At 40.6% G+C, this 23,328-nt stretch overlaps 1 protein-coding gene across 2 annotated transcripts in view; it reads left to right on the plus strand.

The window, feature by feature from the left end:
• The window catches only part of SKAP2 (src kinase associated phosphoprotein 2), a 152,453-nt gene that overhangs the window by 72,599 nt on the left and 56,526 nt on the right, over positions 1-23,328 (plus strand). For both annotated transcript variants that reach the window (XM_024223032.2, XM_029910997.1), the window contains 2 exons: positions 20,590-20,667; positions 22,535-22,618. In XM_024223032.2, the coding sequence (XP_024078800.2) occupies positions 20,590-20,667; positions 22,535-22,618 (162 nt within the window). The remainder of the gene's footprint in view (positions 1-20,589; positions 20,668-22,534; positions 22,619-23,328) is intronic.

Here is a 23,328-nt window from a genome sequence, read left to right on the forward strand (position 1 = left end):
AATCATTCAAAAACATCATGTAAATTTTAAATGTTCTACTTGTTCATCCCAAAACTTAAATTTCACATTACATGTGAAAATGTATTTTCAGTCTCTTGATAAATTGGAATATTTTGTAACATAATACTTGGATTGAGGTGTGTCATGAGTGTAGAATAAATATCTTGATAGAAGTGAAAGATTGAGAGCTATCTAGAGATCACATATTTGCATCAAAGCAGCATTATTAATCCACTTATGAAAATTTATAGAAATTATACCATCCTTTAATTAGTATTTAACCATTCCTGGGGCAAAAATCTTTAAATAGAAAAATATCTCCAGGAATCATATTAGTTTTGCTATAGTTTTAATTATTTTGAACTTTAGATAGCTCTTCCTTCTAGCATGCTGTAGACTTTCCTGGTGACTTCTCTTTTTTTTTTGTAGACTGTTAACTTGCTGATGTTTGTTCAGCTACATTGTTGACTATAGCACTTTGACTACTGTTTTTTCACCGGGGCAGCAAGCTTGCTTTTCACTTACAGTGCCAACATCCTATAGCACAAAGAAATTCTTTGTTACTTTTTTCTCTTAAACAAAAATTCTCTTTAGGTGAAGAGAATTCCTTTTGCGTGACTTCATTAGGTTTATTTTTAACTTTATGAATCTGAAACCTATTAGGATACCTTTCAGAGTTAGAAAATAGGGAGGTAGGTTCTGTGTCTAGGCAAATAGTTCAATTGAAACATAATTGTATGTATGTATGAGGGGATATCGCTGAGACTATTTGAAAACTTTTGATTTCTGAATGTTGGCTTCAAGCTTGCTAAGAAAAAGCCCAATGTTTGTAAAGATTATACTGACAGTGTGCTGTGTCAATTGTCAAGACATGTTTAGCATGTGGAGATGTATTAATCTGCCACTGCTACCACTGTAAGCGGTTGGAATAAATAGAGGGCTCAAGCAGATGAAGAGGGATTAACTGTGTAGATTGAGCAAACTCTTCAATCACTAAACCACTGATTTTACAAAGGATTAGCCTGCTTTTACAAATATTGATTACTGATCTGCTACTCAGAATGAAGATGACATAACTTATGCAGTTGCTGTGTAGTGTGCTATGTGAAGTGTACTTCATTCATATTAATAGGTTTGTCATAGGCATTATAGAAACTGACAGATTTATTATAGCACCACCCGCTAGCACTGCTAGAGTTAAGGCTGTGTCAGCATTTCCATTAAAACTCCCATTTTCTTCTTTGGAGTTTATAGTTCAGTTGTAAAATTTGTTCCCAGATGAAACTTAGAAATACCAGTTTACAGCCTTGACACAATTATCCTTTTATGCCTTTTTTTAAAGTGAATTCACTCAACCATTTTTAAGTTGGAGGACTAAAATATATATGATTTACTAGGACTTCATGTTTTATTTTTAAATGCAGTTCTTTGACTAAGTGACATTTTGCAGGTTCAGTAGATGTTCTAATATTCAAACTGCTATAATGCCACAATCGGCTGAGGTTTCTACAGCAGTTCAATCACCATTCTAATTCTTAAAATGAGTTTGGTGTGGGGAAGTAGGATTAAGGGAAATGAAAGGTGGACAAGAAATTTCAGAAGAAGATAAAAAGGACACAGAATAAAAAGTCAGAGATCAGGATTGTTCTGAACTAGTTCAGGGGGGAAAAAACAGCCATTTTTAATAAAAGTTTAAAATAAAGACCCCAGTGTCTCTCAACTGGTGTGAGCACTGCTGGAATATTGTGTCCAGTTCTGGTGTTCACAAAGAATAATGATTAATTGGAGAGAGTTCAGAGAAGAGCCATGAGAATGATTAAAGGATTACAAAACATGCCTTACAGTGATAGACTCAAGGAACTCAATCTATTTAGCTTAACAAAGAGCAGGTTAAGGTGTGACTTGATTAAAGTCTAAAAGTCCATACATGGGGAACAGTTATTTGATGATAGGCTCTTCGATCTAGCAGAGAAAGGTATAACATTATCCAATGGCTGGAAGTTGAAGCTAGACAAATTCAGACAGGAAATAAGGCAAAAAATTTAATGATGAAAGTAATTAACCATTGCAACAATTTTCCAAGGATTCTCTGTCACTGGCAATTTTTAAATCAAGATTTGGATGTTTTTTAAAAGATAAGCTCTAGGAATTATTTTGGAGGAGTTTTATGACCTCACAATGGTCCATTCTGGCCGTGGAATCTATGAATCTTTTTTACAGGCCACATGACCTCCATACAGGTTTTCCCCCACTTAATATCTTACCAGTCTTCCTGTCCCCTGCCACTCCCCATCTCCCTATTTATGATTCCACTGCAGAGCACAGTATCTATCAGTACTCTCTTTTCTGGTCTTGGGGACCGTTTCCTTTTTCATGTGCCTAGGATCTTCCCGTTAAATGTATTTGAGATGCAAAAGTCCGTATACGCTCATGATTTGAAAGGAAAAGCCAGCTTGGAGCTCAGCAGAGAGAATAGCAATCTGGTTTGGTGAATGAGTGTTGCTTACTATTATGAAGGATTTTATACTACAGGAATAGTAGTATTTGCAGTACTGTTTTCTTCTTTGTTTGGATTTGTTTGAATGTTGATGGTATTCATAGGGCATCCAATGGCACCCTTAAACATTTGTGCCAGTTTGAAAGATTCTGCTCTTTTCAGAATTGCAAGATTTGCTGGAATTGCATGAATATTTTATAATGATAGAAACTGTGTTCCCACTGTATATAGAACCAAATACAGTAATTAAGAGTTGCATAGAATTGTCTTTGGAAGATAATGAGTTTTGCTTCTCCAAGGTTCAGTAGCTTTGCTTATTTTTGGTTGCAGTCCTTTGTCATTTGGTTATTGCAGGAAGGTTTTTGCAAAACAGCAAGTCTCTGAAAATAAGGAGGCTAGGGCAGAGTCTCCTGTTCTGGTAGGATGTTCCATAGTCAAGGACCTTTGACTGAGAATGACTTTTCTCAGGCTTCACTATGAATGTTATTAGATTCAGTGTTCCCATGAGGGGCATGAATGGAGAGGCAACCTTTGATGTAGACTAACCTCCACCTGTTGAAGGCCCTAAAAGCTAAGGCAGAGCCTTGAATTGGCACAGAAAACAAAGGGGGAGGGGGAAAGGGGACACAGTGGATGCAGATAACTGATTTGATTCTTTCTCTGCTAAGGCTGTAGCAGTGTTCTGCTCATGTTGGCTTCCGTATTGCCTCCATCATCATCCCAGATATAGAGGCTTATAATAATCTATTCTGGAAATTTTAATGAGTTGAATGGATCATTGTGGCTAGATCCTGTGGTGGTGTATCCTGGCAAGAGACAGGCTGAACTGGAAGTTGGAACAAGACCATTTATGACACATTTCTACCTGATATCCAAGGTTAATGAAGACTCTGTTAAAATCCTGAGATTTTCTGCAAATTTGGCAAATGGAGGGCAGATGCCTTTGTAGAATGAGGGCAATATCTTAGATAGTCTCTTGCAGTGTTTCCCTCTTCCTTTTTTAATCTGGTCAGATTAAACTTGATGCAATTTGAGCAGGCTGGTTTTCATCTAGATGCCAATCTGCTACAGCCATTTTGACATCTTTGTGATAGCAGTGATTGAGCCTACCGAGAAGGAAATATAGAGATGAGTTCATCTGCATTTTGTTGACAATGAAGGCAGTGGTCTTTCACTACCTTTCCTCAGACAGTATGGGTCCCTGTAGAACTTTGTCACATTAGGACTTTAAAGGATGAGGGTCAACTCCTTCTCAAGAGACCTCTCTCACCCTGTTCAAAAGGAATGGCTGAATTCATCACAGTATTACACCATCTATAGTGGCTTGGTTTTGTAAATGCAATTTCATTGTTGTGGGGGATTTATAATTGCACTGGAAGGAGCCTCTCATTGCTGACTGTTGAGCTATTTCCAGGTGTGGTTTGTGCCATAATAGGAAAACTTGAAAGGCTCATGGGGATCTAATTTCTTTTGTTAGTTTTGTTTTCTTAATTTAAAGTAAAAGGTTAAATTGAGTTACCAGTGATCAGAGTAGTAAAATAAATGTACAAAAACTAGTGCCCACCTGGCAGGTAGAGAGATACACAGAAACCCCAAACGAAACATTTTGATATATATAGAAACTTATAAATGTGAAAATCTTGAATCCACCTTTTCAAAAATTGTTTCTCTTCTTTAGCTGTCTGTAGGACACCTCATCTTTTTTCTTTTTACAGATGAAAGGTTTTTAGCTGCAGCCAGCAATGTTATAACTTTTTGTTCTAGTATATGAGCCATTGGAGCACTTAAAATACTTAGATAGTTTATCTGTATGTTTCCTTTCAGAAGTTTACTAGGCCAAGATTCTGGCCACAAGTCAGAACTGCTGGAACTGTTCAGCAGAATACAGATCTCTGCATGAGGGGGATGCCACTTGGAGTAATCACATTACAAAACATTTTATATTGGGGGGTTTTGAATGGTGTTCTGAGGTTGTATGATAATTTCCCATTTCCCTGTAGTTACTTTGGTATAGGTGGATAGACCTCAAATTTACAGTTAAAATGTTCTCCCTCTATCCCCCCTACTTGAATGTATTCACCAGAAATCCAAATGCTCATTGGATGATTTTCCTAATCAGTTAAGGGAAGAATATAACATGCTTCAGGTTAGGTTTAACTTTCATGCATCTTGTTGGAAAATATAGTTTATATAATCTTACCCTAACCAACATTTGGATGACAGAAAACGATCATAGAACCTGTTTTAGTTACACTTAAGAGAGCTTGACAGTCATAAATTGGGTTGTGTGTGTGTGTGTGTGTGTGTGTGTGTGTGTATAGCTTGAAATAGCTATATCTTATTGTATAATAAACACCCGAATTACCAGGACGTGGAAACTAAAATAAATGTATATCAGTGTTTGTTTATATATTATTTGCTACACAATATGTTCACTTTTTGCAAAGTAGCATTTATACCAGAGGAAAACTTTTCTGCCAGACTGTATGATCTTTCTTGTGTTGAGTTAAATATCTGTCATTATTGTTTAGTCTCTATTCCAGCTTAGTGTTTGGCCTTTGCTGAACAAAAACTGCCAGTCATGCCAAGAGGAAACTAAACACTCCAAAAGTACGATTAACATTAAAGCTATAAAAAACCCACCAAAAAAAGAAAAACCATAACTTTAACTTGTTCTTGTTGATGTTCCCAAAGTATTGAGGCACTTGTGACTGTCTCTTTGGGAATCCTGTATTCCCTGGGTGGTTATATGCAAATAACTGGTAAATGCAGTTGTACAGTTAAAGTGCAGTGTTAGCTTTTCTATATGTTTTAGTGACCATACATCAAAGGGAAAAAAGCTGATCATTAGTTGGAGATGCCCGAAATGTTGATCAGGACACACTAGGGTTGCCAATTTTGGGTTGAATGTATTCCTGGAGATTTCATCACGTGAGATAGCCTTTAATTAAAGATTAATCTTTAATTTCTGGAGACTCCAGGACAATCGTGGAGGGATGGCAACTCTAGAACACATGAGTAAATGAATGACAGATACGTGGATGTATTTTAAGTGGCAGGCTTCAACTTTATTCATTTAATACTGTGGCGGGGTGCTATATGCCCCTCTCTTACATACCAGGCATTTTAATTGGGTCCAGTGCGGAGTTACTGGACTCCTCCCATATAGCCAGTGATTCAGGGTAGACCCTTCTTGGCCTACCCTTATAACTCAGCTCATTTCTGATTTCTGTGTGTGGATAAGTGGGTACCAAGGTGGGACCTCAGTCTGTGAAGACTTCAGGTCTCCCCTTCTCCTATAGGTATGAGGTCAACTAGCAAATATCCAGGTTTCATTTACCTCTAGGAGCTTGCCTTTTAGCTTTTATCCTCACTGGAGACTGGCCTCAAATTATCATGAGTTAAACAGTCTTACCGTTCCTAATATTAAACTTCCAGTTCCTATTCCATTCAACTGTGCCAGGGAGGAAAGTGAAAAAAACCACCAGAACTTGTCCAATTTGGCCTCAGTGGGAAAAATTCTTTCCTAATCCCAAAACAGAGCATCTGTCAGATGTGCAGCATCCTGAAAATCACAGCTCCTACACTACAACTAAGGGGAGCTCCCCCTAGCCAGGACAAAGGGAGGCAGAGGATGTAAGAGGATGTGCTCTTGCCTTCCCCTTTGCTTCTAGACAGTCTATCTCAGCCGTACCAGTCTGTTGATGCAGGGTTGGGGATTCATTTGCTTTAAGCTGCTGCTTGATGTACCAAAGGACCTTCATCCTTCCATTCATCTGGGAATATAGGAACAATGACCTGATCAAACACACTGTCCACATGTGTTCTGATGCCATACTGGTCATGGTCCTGCGGTGGGTTAATTTTTTGTGGCCTCTTACAGTATGTCTACACTGCACACTAATCATGGGTTCTGACTCAGGTTTGACCCAAAGCCTTCTTCCATCCAGCATAAATCAGTCTCACTTGGGTCAGCAAGCACTCGGGACCCAGGTTCTGGGACCCTGGTAGAGCAATGGGTCAAAGACCAAGTCCTGTTGTGCAATCCCTGTCATTCTGCATTGTGGTCACATCTCAAGCCACAGACCCAAGTCAGAAGGTCTGTGTATTGTGGTATGGGCATGTCAGAACTAGGGCTGTCAATTAATTGCAGTTAGCTCATGCGATTAACTCAAAAAAATTAATCGCAATTAAAAAAATTAATTGCGATAAATCGCACTTATAACAATAGAATACCAATTGAAATGTATTAAATATTTTTGGATGTTTTTCTACATTTTCAATATTGATTTCAGTTACAACACAGAATACAAAGTGGACAGTGCTCACTTTATATTATTATTTTTTATTACAAATATATGCACTGTAAAAATGATAAAATAAATAGTATTTTTCAATTCATCTCATAGATTCATAGATTCTAGGGCTGGAAGGGACCTAGAGAGGTCATCGAGTCCAGTCCCCTGCCCTCATGGCAGGACCAAATACTGTCTAGACCATCCCTGATAGACATTTATCTAACCTACTCTTAAATATCTCCACAGATGGAGATTCCACAACCTCCCTAGACAATTTATTCCAGTGTTTAACCACCCTGACAGTTAGGAACTTTTTCCTAATGTCCAACCTAAACCTCCCTTGCTGCAGTTTAAGCCCATTGCTTCTTGTTCTATCCTTAGAGGCTAAGGTGAACAAGTTTTCTCCCTCCTCCTTATGACACCCTTTTAGATACCTGAAAACTGCTATCATGTCCCCTCTGTCTTCTCTTTTCCAAACTAAACAAACCCAATTCTTTCAGCCTTCCTTCATAGGTCATGTTCTCAAGACCTTTAATCATTCTTGTTGCTCTTCTCTGGACCCTCTCCAATTTCTCCACATCTTTCTTGAAATGCGGTGCCCAAAACTGGACACTACTCCAGTTGAGGCCTAACCAGAGCAGAGTAGAGCTGAAGAATGACTTCTCGTGTCTTGCTCACAACACACCTGTTAATGCATCACAGAATCATGTTTGCTTTTTTTGCAATAGCATCACACTGTTGACTCATATTTAGCTTGTGGTCCACTATAACCCCTAGATCCCTTTCTGCTGTACTCCTTCCTGGACAGTCTCTTCCCATTCTGTATGTGTGAAACTGATTGTTCCTTCCTAAGTGGAGCACTTTGCATTTGTCTTTATTAAACTTCATCCTGTTTACCTCAGACCATTTCTCCAATTTGTCCAGATCATTTTGAATTATGACCCTATCCTCCAAAGCAGTTGCAATCCCTCCCAGTTTGGTATCATCTGAAAACTTAATAGGGGTACTTTCTATGCCAATATCTAAGTCGTTGATGAAGATATTGAACAGAGCAGGGTCCCAAAACAGACCCCTGCGGAACCCCACTTGTTATACCTTTTCAGCAGGATTGGGAACCATTAATAACTACTCTTTGAGTACGGTTATCCAGCCAGTTATGCACCCACCTTATAGTAGCCCCATCTAAGTTGTATTTGCCTAGTTTATTGATAAGAATATCATGAGAGACCTTATCAAATGCCTTACTAAAGTCTAGGTATACCACATCCACCACTTCTTCCTTATCCACAAGACTCGTTACCCTATCAAAGAAAGCTATCAGATTGGTTTGACATGATTTGTTCTTTACAAATCCATGCTGGCTATTCCCTATCACCTTACCACCTTCCAAGTGTTTGCAGCTGATTTCCTTAATTACTTGCTCCATTATCTTCCCTGGCACAGAAGTTAAACTAAGTGGTCTGTAGTTTCCTGGGTTGTTTTTATTTCCATTTTTATGGATGGGCACTATTTTTGCCCCTTTCCAGTCTTCTGGAATCTCTCCTGTCTCCCATGATTTTCCAAAGATAATAGCTAGAGGCTCAGATACCTCCTCTATTAGCTCCTTGAGTATTCTAGGATGCATTTCATCAGGCCCTCATACAAGTACTGAAGTGCAATCTCTTTATTGTGAAAGTGTAACTTACAAATGCAGATTTTTTTTTTGGTTACATAACTGCACTCAAAAACAAATCAGTGTTGTAAAACTTTAAAGCCTACAAGTCCACTCAGTCCTACTTCTTGTTCAGCCAGTTGCTAAGAGAAACAAGTTTGTTTACAAACACTGCTGCCTGCTTCTTATTTACAATGTCACCTGAAAGTGAGAACAGGCGTTCGCATGGCACTTTGGTAGCCGGCGTTGCAAGATATTTACATGCCAGATATGCTAAACATTCGTATGCCCCTTCCATGCTTCCATGCTGATGATGCTCATTTAAAAAAATAATGCATCAGTTAAATTTGTGACTGTACTCCTTGGGGGAGAATTGTATGTCTCCTGCTCTGTTTTACCCGCATTCTGCATATATTTCATGTTATAGCAGTCTCAGGTGATGACCTAGCACATGTTTGTTTTAAGTACACTTTCACAGCAGATTTGACAAAATGCAAAGAAGGTACCGATGTGAGATTTCTAAAAATAGCTATAGCACTCGACCCATGGTTTAAGAATCTGAAGTGCCATCCAAAATCTGAGTGGAACGAGGTGTGGAGCATGCTTTTAGAAGTCTTAAAAGAGCAACACTCTGAAGCAGAAACTACAGAACCCAAACCACCAAAAAAGAAAATCAACCTGCTGTTGGCATCTGACTCAGATGATGAAAATGAACATGCATCAGTCCGCACCGCTTTGGATTGTTATCAAGCAGAACCCATCATCAGCATGGAAGCACGTCTGCTGGAATGGTAGTTGAAGTATGAAGGGACATATGAATCTTTAGCGCATCTGGTACGTAAATATCTTGCGACGCCAGCTACAACAGTGCCGTGCGAATGCCTGTTCTCACTTTCAGGTGACATTGTAAACAAGAAGCAGGCAGCATTATCTCCTGCAAATTGTAACCAACCTTGTTTGTCTGAGTGATTGGCTGACCAAGAAGTAGGACTGAGTGGACTTGTAGGCTCCAAAGTTTTACATTGTTTTATTTTTGAATGCAATTTTTTTTGTACATAATTCTACATTTGTAAGTTCAACTTTCATGATAAAGAGATTGCACTACAGTACTTATGTGAGGTGAATTGAAAAATGCTGTTTCTTTTGTTTATCATTTTTACAGTGCATATATTTGTAATAAAAAATAATAATATAAAGTGAGCACTGTACACGTTGTATTCTGTGTTGTAATCGAAATTAATATATTTGAAAATGTAGTAAACATCCAAAAATATTTAAAATAAGTGGTATTCTATTGTTGTTTAACAGCGAGATTAATCGTGATTACTTTTTTTAATCGCTTGACAGCCCTATTTAGAACATCTGTGAGACCTGAGTTCAGCAATTGTAAACCCAGGTTTACAATGCTGTGTGGACATATCCTTAGTTTTCAGTGGTTGGTTGACAGCACTGCAAATGGTTCATATATTTTGTGGGGGTGCTCTGAATCTCTACTTTCTGTTCAAATTTGGATATGTACACTTGTCTGAGATTGTGCTGTAAAGTTTTTAACCCGTCCATTTCATATGATAGGAATTTCTTGTACATCTAATTTTTCAATTATAGCCTATTTTGACTTGCTCATGTCTGGGAGGCAGATACATGGCTTTTATGGAGGTGTGCATTCTCAGAACACTTTACGGATCTCTTAATGTTCAGTTTTCTGCTTCACTGTCACGCTGACAACATGAACTAGTTTTTCATGTCTCTACATCTGATATGCCTTCCTTTTAGTTGCAGTGTGGGCCTGTGGATGATTGAGATTTCCCATTTCCACTATCCAGAATGATTAATTAGACTTTAATGATTCTTGGAGGGATTTAAACAAAATTCTACTAAACTTTCTGTGCCTTGTATTTCAGAGATGCCAGGCAGTAAACTTGCACAGGAGGACTTTTGTATACTGCGTTTGATCTAATCTCCTCAGAGAGGGTGCCTTTGACCTTGTATGTCCTCCTGTTCCACCAATGATCATACTAGCCCAGAGGTAGGCAACCTATGGCACGCGTGCCAAAGGCGGCATGCGAGCGGATTTTCAGTAGTACTCACACTGCCCGGGTACTGGCCATCGGTCCGGGGGGGCTCTGCATTTTAATTTAATTTTAAATGAAGCTTCTTAAACATTTTAAAAACCTTATTTACTTTATATACAACAATAGTTTAGTTATATATTATAGACTTATAGAAAGAGACCTTCTAAAAACATTAAAATGTATTACTGTCACGCAAAACCTTAAATCAGAGTGAATAAATGAAGACTCGGCACACCACTTCTGAAAGGTTGCCGACCCCTGTACTAGCCTATACAAATGCTCATCTGGATTCTCTAATTCAGGGGTCGGCAACGTTTGGCACGCGGCTCACCAGGGTAAGCACCCTGGCGGGCTGGGCCAGTTTATTTACCTGCTGACGCGGCAGGTTCGGCCGATCGCGGCCCCTAATCACCGCTGTTCGCTGTCCCGGGCCAATGGGGGCGGCGAGAAGCAGCGCGGGCGAGCGATGTGCTGGCCATGGCTTCCCGCTGCCCCCACTGGCCCGGGACGGCGAACCACGGCCAGTGGGGGCCGCGATCGGCTGAACCTGGCACGTCAGCAGGTAAATAAACTGGCCCGGCCTGCCAGGGTGCTTACCCTGGCGAGCCGCGTGCCAAACGTTGCCGACCCCTGCTCTAATTCCTTCTATCTTGCTTGTCTTTGATAAACAGCAGAAGCCAGTGACCAACATCATGGCTCCTTTTGTCAAAATGAGAAACCATCGCCATTTACAATATACAGTATCACCATCTTAATGCCATGGGTGGTAATTGTGGTGCATTGCAGTTAGGTAATTGCTTATGTTGCAGTCCTTTATGAAGCAAGGGGTAAAGTGATTATTTTTTAATTAATATAATACTTTTGAGGTGCTATACAACAAAATGTAGCAACAAAGGACATCTTAGAACCAATTAAAGAAATAATGCAAGTATGCACATACTCAGAAGAAAATCTGTGTAGAAAAGTAAGATCAAAGTGTAAATTTTAAAATTTAAGAACAGAATCAGCTATAGGAGTGTCTGATTATAGAATAATTCCACCAGACTGGTCACAGGTGGATGGGGCCTAATATTTTGACCCAGCAAATGATGACAAAAAAGAAGTGAAGGTGTCAAATGAAAACACGAATGTTAAGTGAAAGAGAGGGGTTGAACACAAACTAATAAGTATGGGTCATAGAGGTATAAAGAGCCAGAGATATTAAGAGTTTTTAACCTAAATTGTACATGCTACACTTTAAGATATAATCACATGAATAGGGAATAAATGAAAAAGCAATCTTTAAAACAGTATAATACTTATGGGTGGAAACTGAACCAAATATTTCTTTCTATAGATAATACATGGCAGTAGCATTTGAGCCACCTGGTCCACTGCCTTCTCTTGAACATATAGAAAGGAAGCAGAGAACTCCCCTTCTCTCTCTCCTTTCATGGGGAGGAGCAGAGAAGAAACCTGCAGAATTTAGGCCCTAAAGCTGTAGCCTTAAAGTTGGTAACCAAAACTCCAGTTCCAAAACCAGAAAGAGCTAAATAACTAGAAACGGATGACACTGCTTTTAAATACACTTCTACCCCGATATAATGCTGTCCTCAGGAGCCAAAAAATCTTACCGCGTTATAGGTGAAACCACGTTATATCGAACTTGCTTTGATCCGCCGGAGTGCGCAGCCCCACCCCCTGAAGCGCTGCTTTACCGCGTTATATCCGAATTCGTGTTATATTGGGTCACATTATATCGGGGTAGAGGTGTATTCCTGAATAAGAAACCATATCACCCAAATACATTCCTTTTTGAGGAGCCAAGTGCGTGCAAATCAAATTATGAATAAGACATTATTACAGAGCAGAGGGCTGTAGAATAGAGGGCTCCACAAACTACCCTTGAAAGAAACAGTTTGAAGAGCTACATGACGCAGCTTCTTTTTCTTAGAGACACCTTTGAAAACGTATGATGGCTTATGTCTTGGTGACCAGTAATGTATTTGCTGTTGAAATCTTGCAGCTTTAACATTGTGTTCTGTGTGCTGTGTTATCTGACAGCTAGTAGGCTACTTTAATTTCCATGTTACTAATGTATTATTTCCAAAGATATTGAAAACAATTGATGAGTCTACTGAGACTTGCCTGCTAATCACCTTCTCGTAACAAAAAGCCTTTGAAAGTGAGGAAAAGATTTTTTTAATTAAATGCAAATTGGTGTTCTTGAAAACATTTCCAAGGAAAAGAAATATATTTAAATATATGCAAAACACCTGTGTAGGTTAACCATTTTGGGTAACAGGCATAATCACATTGTATTACAGTGGATAGGCTCCAAGGACAATTGAATTTCTCTGCAGCAAGTTATTAGCAATGGACAAGTGTTTCATTTCAAGATTAAAGGGAAATGGGATATATGAAGAAAGTAAGTTTTGGGGAAGAGAAGGCATGTACTACCTTCCTTGCTGGGACAATAGATCTTCCTCACTGACATTTGACACATACTTCCAGAAACAGTTTGTCAGCTTTCAGTCTGACAAGCGCCATAGTAGCCTTTAGGCCGAGAAAGTGACTTTGTTCATCATTTTGTAGATATATTTGCCATTAAGGAATACGGAAATATTTTGCCTATTTAGTGGTGCTTTTCTCTTGTAATAGTTGATGACGTGCTTTTTTATATTAGCGCTTTTCCTCTGTATTTTCTAACATCGGCTAAATACACGTTTTGGTTTTGATTAAAGATAACTGGAACTGGTTCAATGTTATTTACATAGTCAGGCAGTTTCCCTTTTTGTGTGTGTGTGGATCTTTCAAACAGTAAGAAGGGAGAATAAAAACATATTTTTTAAAAGAACAGTGATTTGTAAAATAAACGTTAGAAAATTGCAGGAGAAGAGAGAGAAGCTGAAACAACTGTAAACTTTCCTTTACAAATTATATTTCAGTTTCACAGTTTTCCTTTTAGGATGACCAAAAGATGTTGAATCTCTCTTTCTAGAGGAAAAGTTCTCTTTACCATTATTATCATCACAGCCACAATGCTTTTCTGGGAAGACAAGTTATAATCGCTCACTTAGTTGTTACTGAATCACACTTATCTCCACTTCACCTGCTTAACTTCCCATAAATATGCTAAGCAACCCTTAAGAATGCATTGGCCTCTAATTATTTCTTGCTTTATGTATCCCTTAGCCCACATTGGAGAAATAAACTATCTTACTAGTGGCACATACTGCAGTATAACATGACCCGGTGTTCTTTAATTTACTTTGTATTGATAATATAGTATAACAACTTCACATTCACTGGAAATCAAAAACTAATACATATTTAAATTTGATATAGGTAAGGTTAAGATTTAGACATGGGTATTTTTAGTAAAAGTTAGGGACAGGTCGCAGGCAATAAACAAAAATTCATGGAAGCCCATGACCTGTCCCTAACTTTTACTAAAAATATTGTATGTGTGGGGGGTGGGGAACTATCAGTGGGAGTGCTGCAGGGAGGGGCTGTTGTGGGCCACTGCTCTGGCGGCCTTGGGGATGACCCAACCCCTCACTCCCCCACTGCTTCAGTCCTGGGGCTGCTGCTCTGGCATTCCCAGGGCTGACAGCTGCTCCAGCCCTGCCACTGCAGAAGTCATAGAGGTCCCCTAAAGTCATGGAATCCATGACCTCCATGACAGACTCATGCCCTGGATCATAAGTTAAGGCATCATGTGAAGTGTTTACTATTTAAAAGTAATGGGCCAGATTCACTCTTGCACCGAGCTCTGTTGGGCACAGGATGGGCAGAGGGTATTCTAGGAGCTGGCTTCCAGATTGTCAAACTTAAGCATAAGGAACAGTCTGTACAAGGCTGTAGGCTCACTGCAAATTTGCTTAGTGAAGCTATACCCTTATAAGTGCCCTATAATGGGGCAGGGAAATGGTTGGTATAGGAGCCAGCTTTACATTCCAGTGAGTGTTCCACCTTCCCCTCACTTGTGCAATTCTCTGCTGTGCCCTGAGACCCCACCAGCTTGCTGGCTCCCCCCCCCCACCACTTGCTCCTCTCAACCCGCCGGCTGACCAAGGGCTCCTTTCCGCCCCCTGGACCCACCCGCTAGCTTCTCTCTGACTCCTGGCCACCTCCAGCTCCGGGCAGTCTCTGCTTCCCACCACCTGGGGGGCCCTGCCTGTCTCCCCGGAGCTGAGTCACCTGGGACTAGTGCAGAAGCCTGGCTAGTCTCAGCCAGCTTGGGGGGGGGGGGAGGGGAGGACAGTGTGGGGGGCTTGGCTGCACCCCTCCAGCCAAGTGGGTCCTGAGGGAGCCCAGCCGGGGCAGGCCCTGGCCTGCTGATCGCGCAACTCCCGAGGGGCTGGAGTGATTCCCCGCCCCAGGACCAGCTCTGGCTGTGTTGCTGGCTCAGCCCGGCAGACACAGTTGCCTCCCAGCAGGGCTGGTGAGTGCGGCCGGGAGGCAGAGTGTGGGGGAGTGGGTCTCTTGGGGGGGGGGTGCTGGGCTGTGAGGGGGCGGGGAAAATCTATATGTGTTGGGGCTCTAGGGAGTGGGGGTTCTGTGGGGGTGCTGGGCAGTTGTGGTGGGGCTGTGGGCAGGGGGGCGCTGGGCGGGGTGGTGTTGTGCAGGGCGCTGGGCATTTTTGGCATGGTCTGGGTTGGGGGCTCTGGCCATAGGCAGTCTGGGGGGGTGTTCCAGTGTGGGCGGGGTGGGGGAGGGGGCTGTGTGGCATGGCATTAGCCTGCCCCCGAGGGGAAGGGGCATGCTGGTAGCACAGGGCCAGGCATGCCATTGTGCATCTGGCACCTGCTGGTTTGTAAATAGTGCCCTCACACTGGGCTGGGCAGAGTGGGGCTACCCCTGCCATGCCATGCCCCTGGCTGGCCCCTCGCTCCCGAGACCGACCCTCTCGTGCCATGCTCCATTGCCCCCATGGGGGCCCACAAATATGTTTGGTGCCAGGCCCACAAAAGATTAATCCAGCCCTGATTCTCCACCTGTCTGCTAAGGCCATATAGGAGCTTCTTAGATAGCACAAAGAGGCCAGAAACAAGGGAGAGAATCTGGTCCATTTTATATAAAATATGAAGAATATAGAGCAAAATTAAAAATAGACAAATTTGTGGAGTTTGAGAGGCCTTGTAAGCATCCTCTTCTGATATTTTGATGATCTTTGTAAACATCACTCTGGGATTATGCATGTGGCTTCTCTAATCAGGAGCACTTCAGGCCTAAGCAGTTGCCACCTGCAGGGCTTCCTCAGGAGAAAATACTCCTAGGGAAGCCACGAAAGAGAACGGCAAGCCTGAAGCACTGCCCAATAGGATCAGGTGGAGAACTGCACTGGGAGATTCCTCTCTGTCTACGGGTGGGTGAGTGAAGAGAAGGAAAAACATGAAGCAATTGGTCTTCCCTCATATTAAGCTGTATACTGGGGGGTCTGAGTTAACCTTCCCTCAAAAGTTGGACCATATCAGGATGTTTTAATCTCAGAGGAGAGTAAGGATGGTCTTGAGAAAAATTATTAGGTCACTGAAATGGGACTTGGGAGTTCTGGATTTAGTTCATGACTGCTAGAGACTTCCTGCATGATGTTGGACAGGTCACTTAATCTTTCTGTGCCTCAGTTCCTTATTTGTAAAATATCAGTACTTCCTTTCTCACTGCCTCTGTCTGTCTTGTGACAGAATTTGGTTTCTTTAGAGAAGGGACTGTCATAATTTGTGTAAGTTACAGGACCTAGTGCAATGGGACCCTGATTTCAGCTGGGGCCTCTAGCTGTGACTGTAATAAAAATAAAATGTTACTTCAGTGGGCTTCCATTAGCAGTATTTAAGAGCTTTGTGGCAAACCTGGTCTATTTAAAATAAACAGGGAAACAGTATTCTGATGAAAAGTAGCTGCTGTACATATTTAATATACTTTGAAATTTTTAGTTTGAAAATACCACATCTAAAAATTTTAAACCTCTGTTACCCCTTCCTCTCATGTATTTATTTCATACACACAAGAAGGCAGTAACAACTGGGGAGATGGGGGCAGGAATGGGAGCAGAATAGAAAGATTGGGAATCTCCTCAGCAGGGTCCAGCCAGTTGCTGGGGGACAAGGTTTCAGTCTCTCACTTCTCATTTTGATGTGAAGGAAGCTTAAGTTTTTATGCTTTCCCTCTCCTCACCACATACACACACCTACAGCTAGTGAGACCTGAATGGGGATGCTCCTTATTCTTTCTCCTTTGCCCTGTTGGTTCTTAATACTCTTTCCGGTTGTAGAGGGGAAAGAAAAAGGAAACTTTGCCAAATCTCTGCTCTGTGTGTTGTCTTTTTCTCTCCCACCATTGCCACCCTGCTTCTGTTCTAAGACTTCCCAGGCTGCAGCATGAAATTGACAAGTATCTGGTCAGTTTCCACTTCCATAGATTTTGAGCACTAGTCAAACTGACCAGCTTCTTGTTTGGTGGATCTGCTGTTCATAATGCAGTGAGCAGCTGAACCTGGGTGGGTTCTCAGTTCTGCACTACTTAGTTGGGGGTAAGGGAAGAGGAGAGAGACTCCTCCTCACACCATAATCCAGAAGAAGCATGGTATTGAGTACCTGCCTCTGCTGTTACTTGTAGCTTTCCACGCAGTAGGCTGTTCAGTGCCCTATGTGAAATAACTTTGTTTTCACTTTAGTTCTCTGCAGGCTAATCTCTGCATCCCCGAAACTACTACTCTACAGTTGGCATTAACTTGGCAATCTCAGCAGAGATAAGCATGGAATTGCTATGGAGCCTGAACTCCTCTATTCCACTGAAGGCAGGCAGTCCAGATCAGGTTCCAGCTATGGTCAGGACAGTGTGGAGAAATCACTGTGGGTGCTTTTCTTGGTCTGTAGATAAAGGTCTTCATTGTCCATGGCTATTGATCTGATACTTCTTATAGATAAAATAAAAAAAAAATAAAATTAATGGAGATATCCTATCTCCTAGAACTGGAAGGGACCTTGAAAAGTCATCGAGTTCAGCCCCCTGCCTTCACTAGCAGGACCAAGTTACAGGACCTAGATGCTATATTATAACCCCCTGCAAATTTCACTTCCTCTCCAAAAGAAAAGAAAAGAAAAGAAAAACAAAAACAAACCAAATCTAAACTAAAACCTTGCATAAAATTGGAATCCAGATAATGTTTTGAAGCTCTTGTGCTTAAAAATGAAGCAACAGTGGTTAATGTGTTTGACAGATTAGGTTTTTCCCTTCCCCCACCTTTGTTGTTGCAGTGTTTGGTCTAGTGTATAACAAGCCTTCACGGAGGAGGTAAAGCTGGAAGTGTTGCACGCTGATGCCTCCCAATGACCAATTTAAGGCAGCGCACCAAGGCTGTTTCTGAAGCCTCCTCCCCCATCCGTTCCCAGACAACAGTCAGATTCTCATTGTGAAATGGATAATTTTTCAGTACAGCTATGGGTGAGTTAAGGTATATCAGCCCAATAGCTGTAGATCTTTAGCCAGAAACTATTTGCTTATCTTCAGCAATTTAATAACCAGTTATTATTTTGATGTACTAACTAGATCAGCTTCCTAACTAATGAACTAGTGAGTGTCCTGAGTTAAATTCCCAAACGCAGTTCTTGTGGTCACATACTTTCATGCATGTGGTACATAACTCTTTTTTGTTTTTAATATGTTAGTCATAAATTCCACAGGAGTGGAAATAATGATGATGTAAGGCTGGGGTTCTCAACCCTTTTCTTTCTGAGGCCCCCCCAACATGCTATAAAAACTCCACGGCCCACCTGTGCCGTCACAACTGTTTTTCTGCATATAGAAGGCAGGGCCAGCGTTAGGGGGTAGCAAGCAGGGCAATTGCCTCCATGCCACAGGGTGCCCCGCAAAGCTAAATTGATGAGGCTTCAGCCCGGCTCAGGGTGGGGCTCATAGCCCAGGGCTTCGGCTTTCTGTCCTGGGCCCCAGTGAGTCTAATGCTGGTCCTGCTTGGGACCCCCTGAAACCTGTTCGTGGCCCCCGGGGGGGCCCCGGACCCCTGGTTGAGAACCACTGGTGTAATGTAATAATCTTAATGTGAAATATTTAGAAATAAAAAAGTACAGTGAAACCCCGCTATAACGCGATTGGGGTCCAAAAAATTCGATTGCGATAAATGCGGGGTTGCGGTATAGCGGGGTTACGAAAAGTTTACCATTTAAAGCCGGTCAGTTTCAAGCCGGTCAATTTCTCTTGGGCAGAGGAAGAGTGAGGAGCAGCTGGGGAGGAGAATGGCTTTTCCCGCCAAAAGGAGAAGCAGGGGGAAGAGGCAATGGGGAAGGCACGTTCCTTTTTTTGTTTTTTTTGTTTTTCTTTGGCGGTGCTCCGGCCGGGGTTTTTTTTTTTTTGGTTGGTTGGTTGGGTTTTTTTGTGTGCGTGCGCTTGGAGCAGCGGGAGCCACCTTATGATCGCGCTATATCCGAATTCGCATTATCGCGGGGCGCGTTATAGCGGGGTTTCCCTGTAATAGTATAATACTGAATGTCAAAGCACAATTTTTTTAATAACTGGAATTTTAATACGCTTTGCTACATTGGTTGTAACTTAACCATATATTTTGTTTTTACTGTTTGAAAAGTTTTGGATTTCTCAGGGGAGTATATTCCCCTCTTTGGTACATTTCTTTTGTAGTCTTCAGTAATTTGTTTGCTCTTGTTCTCGCTAACATTTTTCTTGCCCTATCAAAAATATCTTTTGTTAACAAAACTAATACCCAAAGAAGAATAGCATAGGTAGAATCCTGTGTTAAGTGACCACCCAAGGGCCCAGCAGGCATTGGTTACCTAGCAGAGATAGTGTTTAGCTCAAGGTCAGACAAATTGGTTTCCAGATGGAATATTTCACGGTGGTTTCTTAACAAAGTAGTCTTCTGATTGTGATCCTTAGTGTAGTTTTCACTGTATTACTAACAAGGTTACATATAAAATTTTGATAAAAAAAATTTTCCATGTAAATTTGCCACCTACAGTGACTTTAATATGAATATTTAATGATAATAAGTAATGGGAAAACTACACTTTGATGCTCAAATATATTAACCCTCCCCCCACAGGAATGGCTGTTGTACTTGTGGAAAAACTGGACATTTGTATACATGAATGGTCAGGCATGTCTAAAGCTGTATTTCTGCTCTTTACATTTTATATTAGTATTTTAGAATTTAAAAAGTTGATTCCACATTTGTGAAAATTTGAAACTAATTTGTTAAATAAGTTCTTTGTGTCTAGGTTTCCAGTTTAATCCCGAATATTAGAATCTCACACTTCTAGCTGTGAGCTAACAATTGGGGGAGGGGGGAGTACAAATATAACTGAACACATTGGTCATTTTACAAAAAATAACAATACTTCTAAAAGAGAAGCAGGTTGGGCAGTTTGTGAGCAGTGTGTTTGTCTTGTCTGTCCAATATCCTCAAGTACTGTCTATTTGTTTTAACAGTGCTTTCCTAATTTAGCACAAATTATACGTTATCTGTCAATAACAAGACATTGCTTTTTATCATCCCTTCGTCTGGTTCCTTTCTTTCTAAACAGCATGGCATGGGTGCATGCTTTATAGACTGTTGCAGTAGATTTTTGTTAGGCTTTTGGAGATGATGATGGTTAAAAATTAAATTTTGCATTTAATTACAGTTAATAATTGTATCTAAGGTATTTAAGGACCTTTGCTTCTATACAAGCATTTGAAAACACTCTGATTTTTACTAAACAGCTCACTTTAAACTGTGTATTTTAAGATGCAAACTAACATCCTCTAGATTAATGTAACATGTTGAATTTTCATCTTGTCTGGAAAGTAGATACAGATTTCCCCCCCCCCCCCCCCCCGGAGACTTGAGGGGCTGGTTCACAGCTATAATTTTCCTGTCATTGCATTGGCATAGCAATGCAGCCAACAGCTTTGTCATTATACTTGTGATTGTTTAGCCAAAAATTATCTGGAATAGTATTTAATAGAATTCTATTCTTCCAGTAGTTCCTTGGCACTGCCAATTCTTATTAATATGGATAGAGTAGCGTTTAGCTTGAAAAACAGAGTGGTTTATAATACTTTTTTTTCTTTCAGGGAACCAGTTTCCTCCTATTGCTGCTCAAGACCTTCAATTTGTTCTAAAGGCTGGATACCTTGAAAAACGTAGAAAAGGTAAAGTAAGCTGGCTTTATGAAAAATGTTAAATGAAAAATGTATACTTTATATATGCATGTGTGTGTGTGTGTGTATGTACACACTAAATTACTTGGAGAAGGCTGAAATAAAAAGCAATAAAAATTGAGTTCTCATGATACCTCTCATAGTTTGGGGCATTTGCACCTGTATTCCCCCTCTGTGGTCCCTCGAGGCTCCCAGCTCCTCAGCCATCACCTCTCTTGGGCAAAGACATTTGTGTCTCTCTCCCTCCTGACTGGGGGTTTTCCAGGCTACACATTCTCTGGCCTACACTGTATTATCCCCAGCAAGCCAGATGGCCTAAACAGCCAGTATCTGCACTTTGCTCTCTCCTTGGAGGCTATAAACAGCGTAATTGCCCACATTATGTTACCACGCAGCCCTTTCTATGCAAAAACGTTTTTTCTTGAGGTAAAAGCATCACAGAGAACACTAACAAACAATAGAAGAACCTAGACCAGGGGTCGGCAACCTTTCAGAAGCGGTGTGCCGAGTCTTCATTTATTCACTCTAATTTAAGGTTTCACGTGCCAGTAATACATTTTAACGTTTTTAGAAGGTCTCTTTCTATAAGTCTATAATATATAACTAAACTATTGTTGTATGTAAAGTAAATAAGGTTTTTTAAATGTTTAAGAAGCTTCATTTAAAATTAAATTAAAATGCAGAGCCCCCCCGGACTGGTGCCCAGGACCCGGGTAGTGTGAGTGCCACTGAAAATCAGCTCGCGTGCCATAGGTTGCCTACCCTTGACCTAGACGCATGCTAAAAAGCTTACTAGAGGTCACCTCAACTCCAACCTGTGGCTCTGGTAGATGTCAGTCTTCAAAACCAACAAAGAGGTTTTCCCATGGTTACAAGTACATAACTGTCTCAGATTCAGAACTAGAACAACCACAAAGCATTCAGCCTTTCCTTTAAACAGCTTGGGCCATTGATTGAGGCTTCATATTACAGGTAATAATCAGACAAAGGCCCACTCTTCAGGTTGGGTTTGTGCATAACCAGAGGTGAGGAATTTGCATTCACCTCCCCCTGAATATTACCCAGGAAAACCACTTAACACTTTTTGTTCCAAAATTCCATTCTTGTCTGGGACATTGTTCAATATAGTCCTTTGAATCCCCAGGTCTCACATCTTCCCCCTTCAGAGGTTACATACAATCCCAGCCCATGATAACACATGAACCATTCATTGAATACAATGGATCCCAAATATATTCATAATTAATTCAATAAGGACACCCAAGGATATTAACATATCTGTCATAACACCATTAGCTAAAAGAGGAAACTTCAAATAGTTTGTATTGTGACGTACAAGAAAATAATCTTGGTTCATTGTCAACTGAGGAGCCCTGTGATGGGACAATGAGTTTCTAGTGTGACACATAATTCAGAGACTTGTGGGTATTTTTGAAGAATGTAACAATGCGTATGTTGACTTCATGTTTGGGGGAGCATCAAGATTTATTGTCTTTCAAGAAAGCAAATATTGAGCTTAGCTTTCGTTTAGTCAATATTTATCTTGATTGAATAAATCCTTCTGTTTTCATCTTAACGCCTGTTTAATGCTGCGTTACAACTGTAGAAGGTATTTATAAAGTTGTTCATAGTTTCTGTATATTTAATACCACACAAGACTGTCCTGTCTGTACTGTTTACCATCTTCAAGTTCTTTTTTGTTCTCTTCTCCTTTTTACTCCAAGTTTTCCCTCTGGATTGCATACAGTTCCCTCTTTTCCTTTTCTCCCCTTCTGAAGAAAATACACATTGCTTTTACTACATATATTTAAGACAAATATATATATACAATCTAACATGAATTGTGTATTAATTGCAGACCACAGTTTTCTTGGCTTTGAATGGCAGAAGCGTTGGTGTGCTCTCAGTAGAACAGTCTTCTATTATTATGGAAGTGATAAAGGTATGAGTAACTACATTTTAATAGTTTATCATTCTCTTTCTTTTAATATGTGGAAAAAGAAGATAGCTTTAGGAGAGAAGGAAGCCGAGAAGCTAAATCCATCTTGAGATAGCAAAGTAATCTTTTACCAGAATAGTTAACTTTTTCACAGTGCTTTGCGTATTGAAAGCATTGTACAAATATTAACCCTCTCAACACCTCTAGGTAGTGTGTTCATTTTTTCTCAGATGGGAAAACTGAAGCAGAAAGGTTAAATTACTTCTGAGGTTACACTGTGAGCCAGTAACAGAGCCAGGATTAGATCTCATAGTTGTCTGGCTCCTACACCCATTCTCCGTTCATTACATCACAATTCTTTTTAGTCCAAATGGTTGTCCAATTTATTTAAAAAAGAAAATTCTCTTCAGAGTAGAACCACACTTTAAAATTATTCTCTAAAAACTGCATTTTGGGGTTCCATGTTTCTGTCTCAAATATTCCACCTCAACCTTGTTGAGTACATAAGTAACACAAAGTCTTATCTAAAAGCCAACCCTGCACACTCAAACTGGGGTCTTAAAGTCAAACTGATTTCTTCTGTGAAGATACATAAAAAGGAAAGAGTTTAGCTTGACTTTAAGACCCAATTTTGAATTCGTAAGGTTGGCAGTTTAGTAAACATCTTTTTACTTGTCTGCTGAACAAAATTGATGTGGAAGTTTATGACAGTA

Source organism: Terrapene carolina, unplaced genomic scaffold, assembly GCF_002925995.2.
Source record: "Terrapene carolina triunguis isolate 2854851 unplaced genomic scaffold, T_m_triunguis-2.0 Scaffold84, whole genome shotgun sequence".
Classification (NCBI taxonomy): domain Eukaryota; kingdom Metazoa; phylum Chordata; order Testudines; family Emydidae; genus Terrapene; species Terrapene triunguis.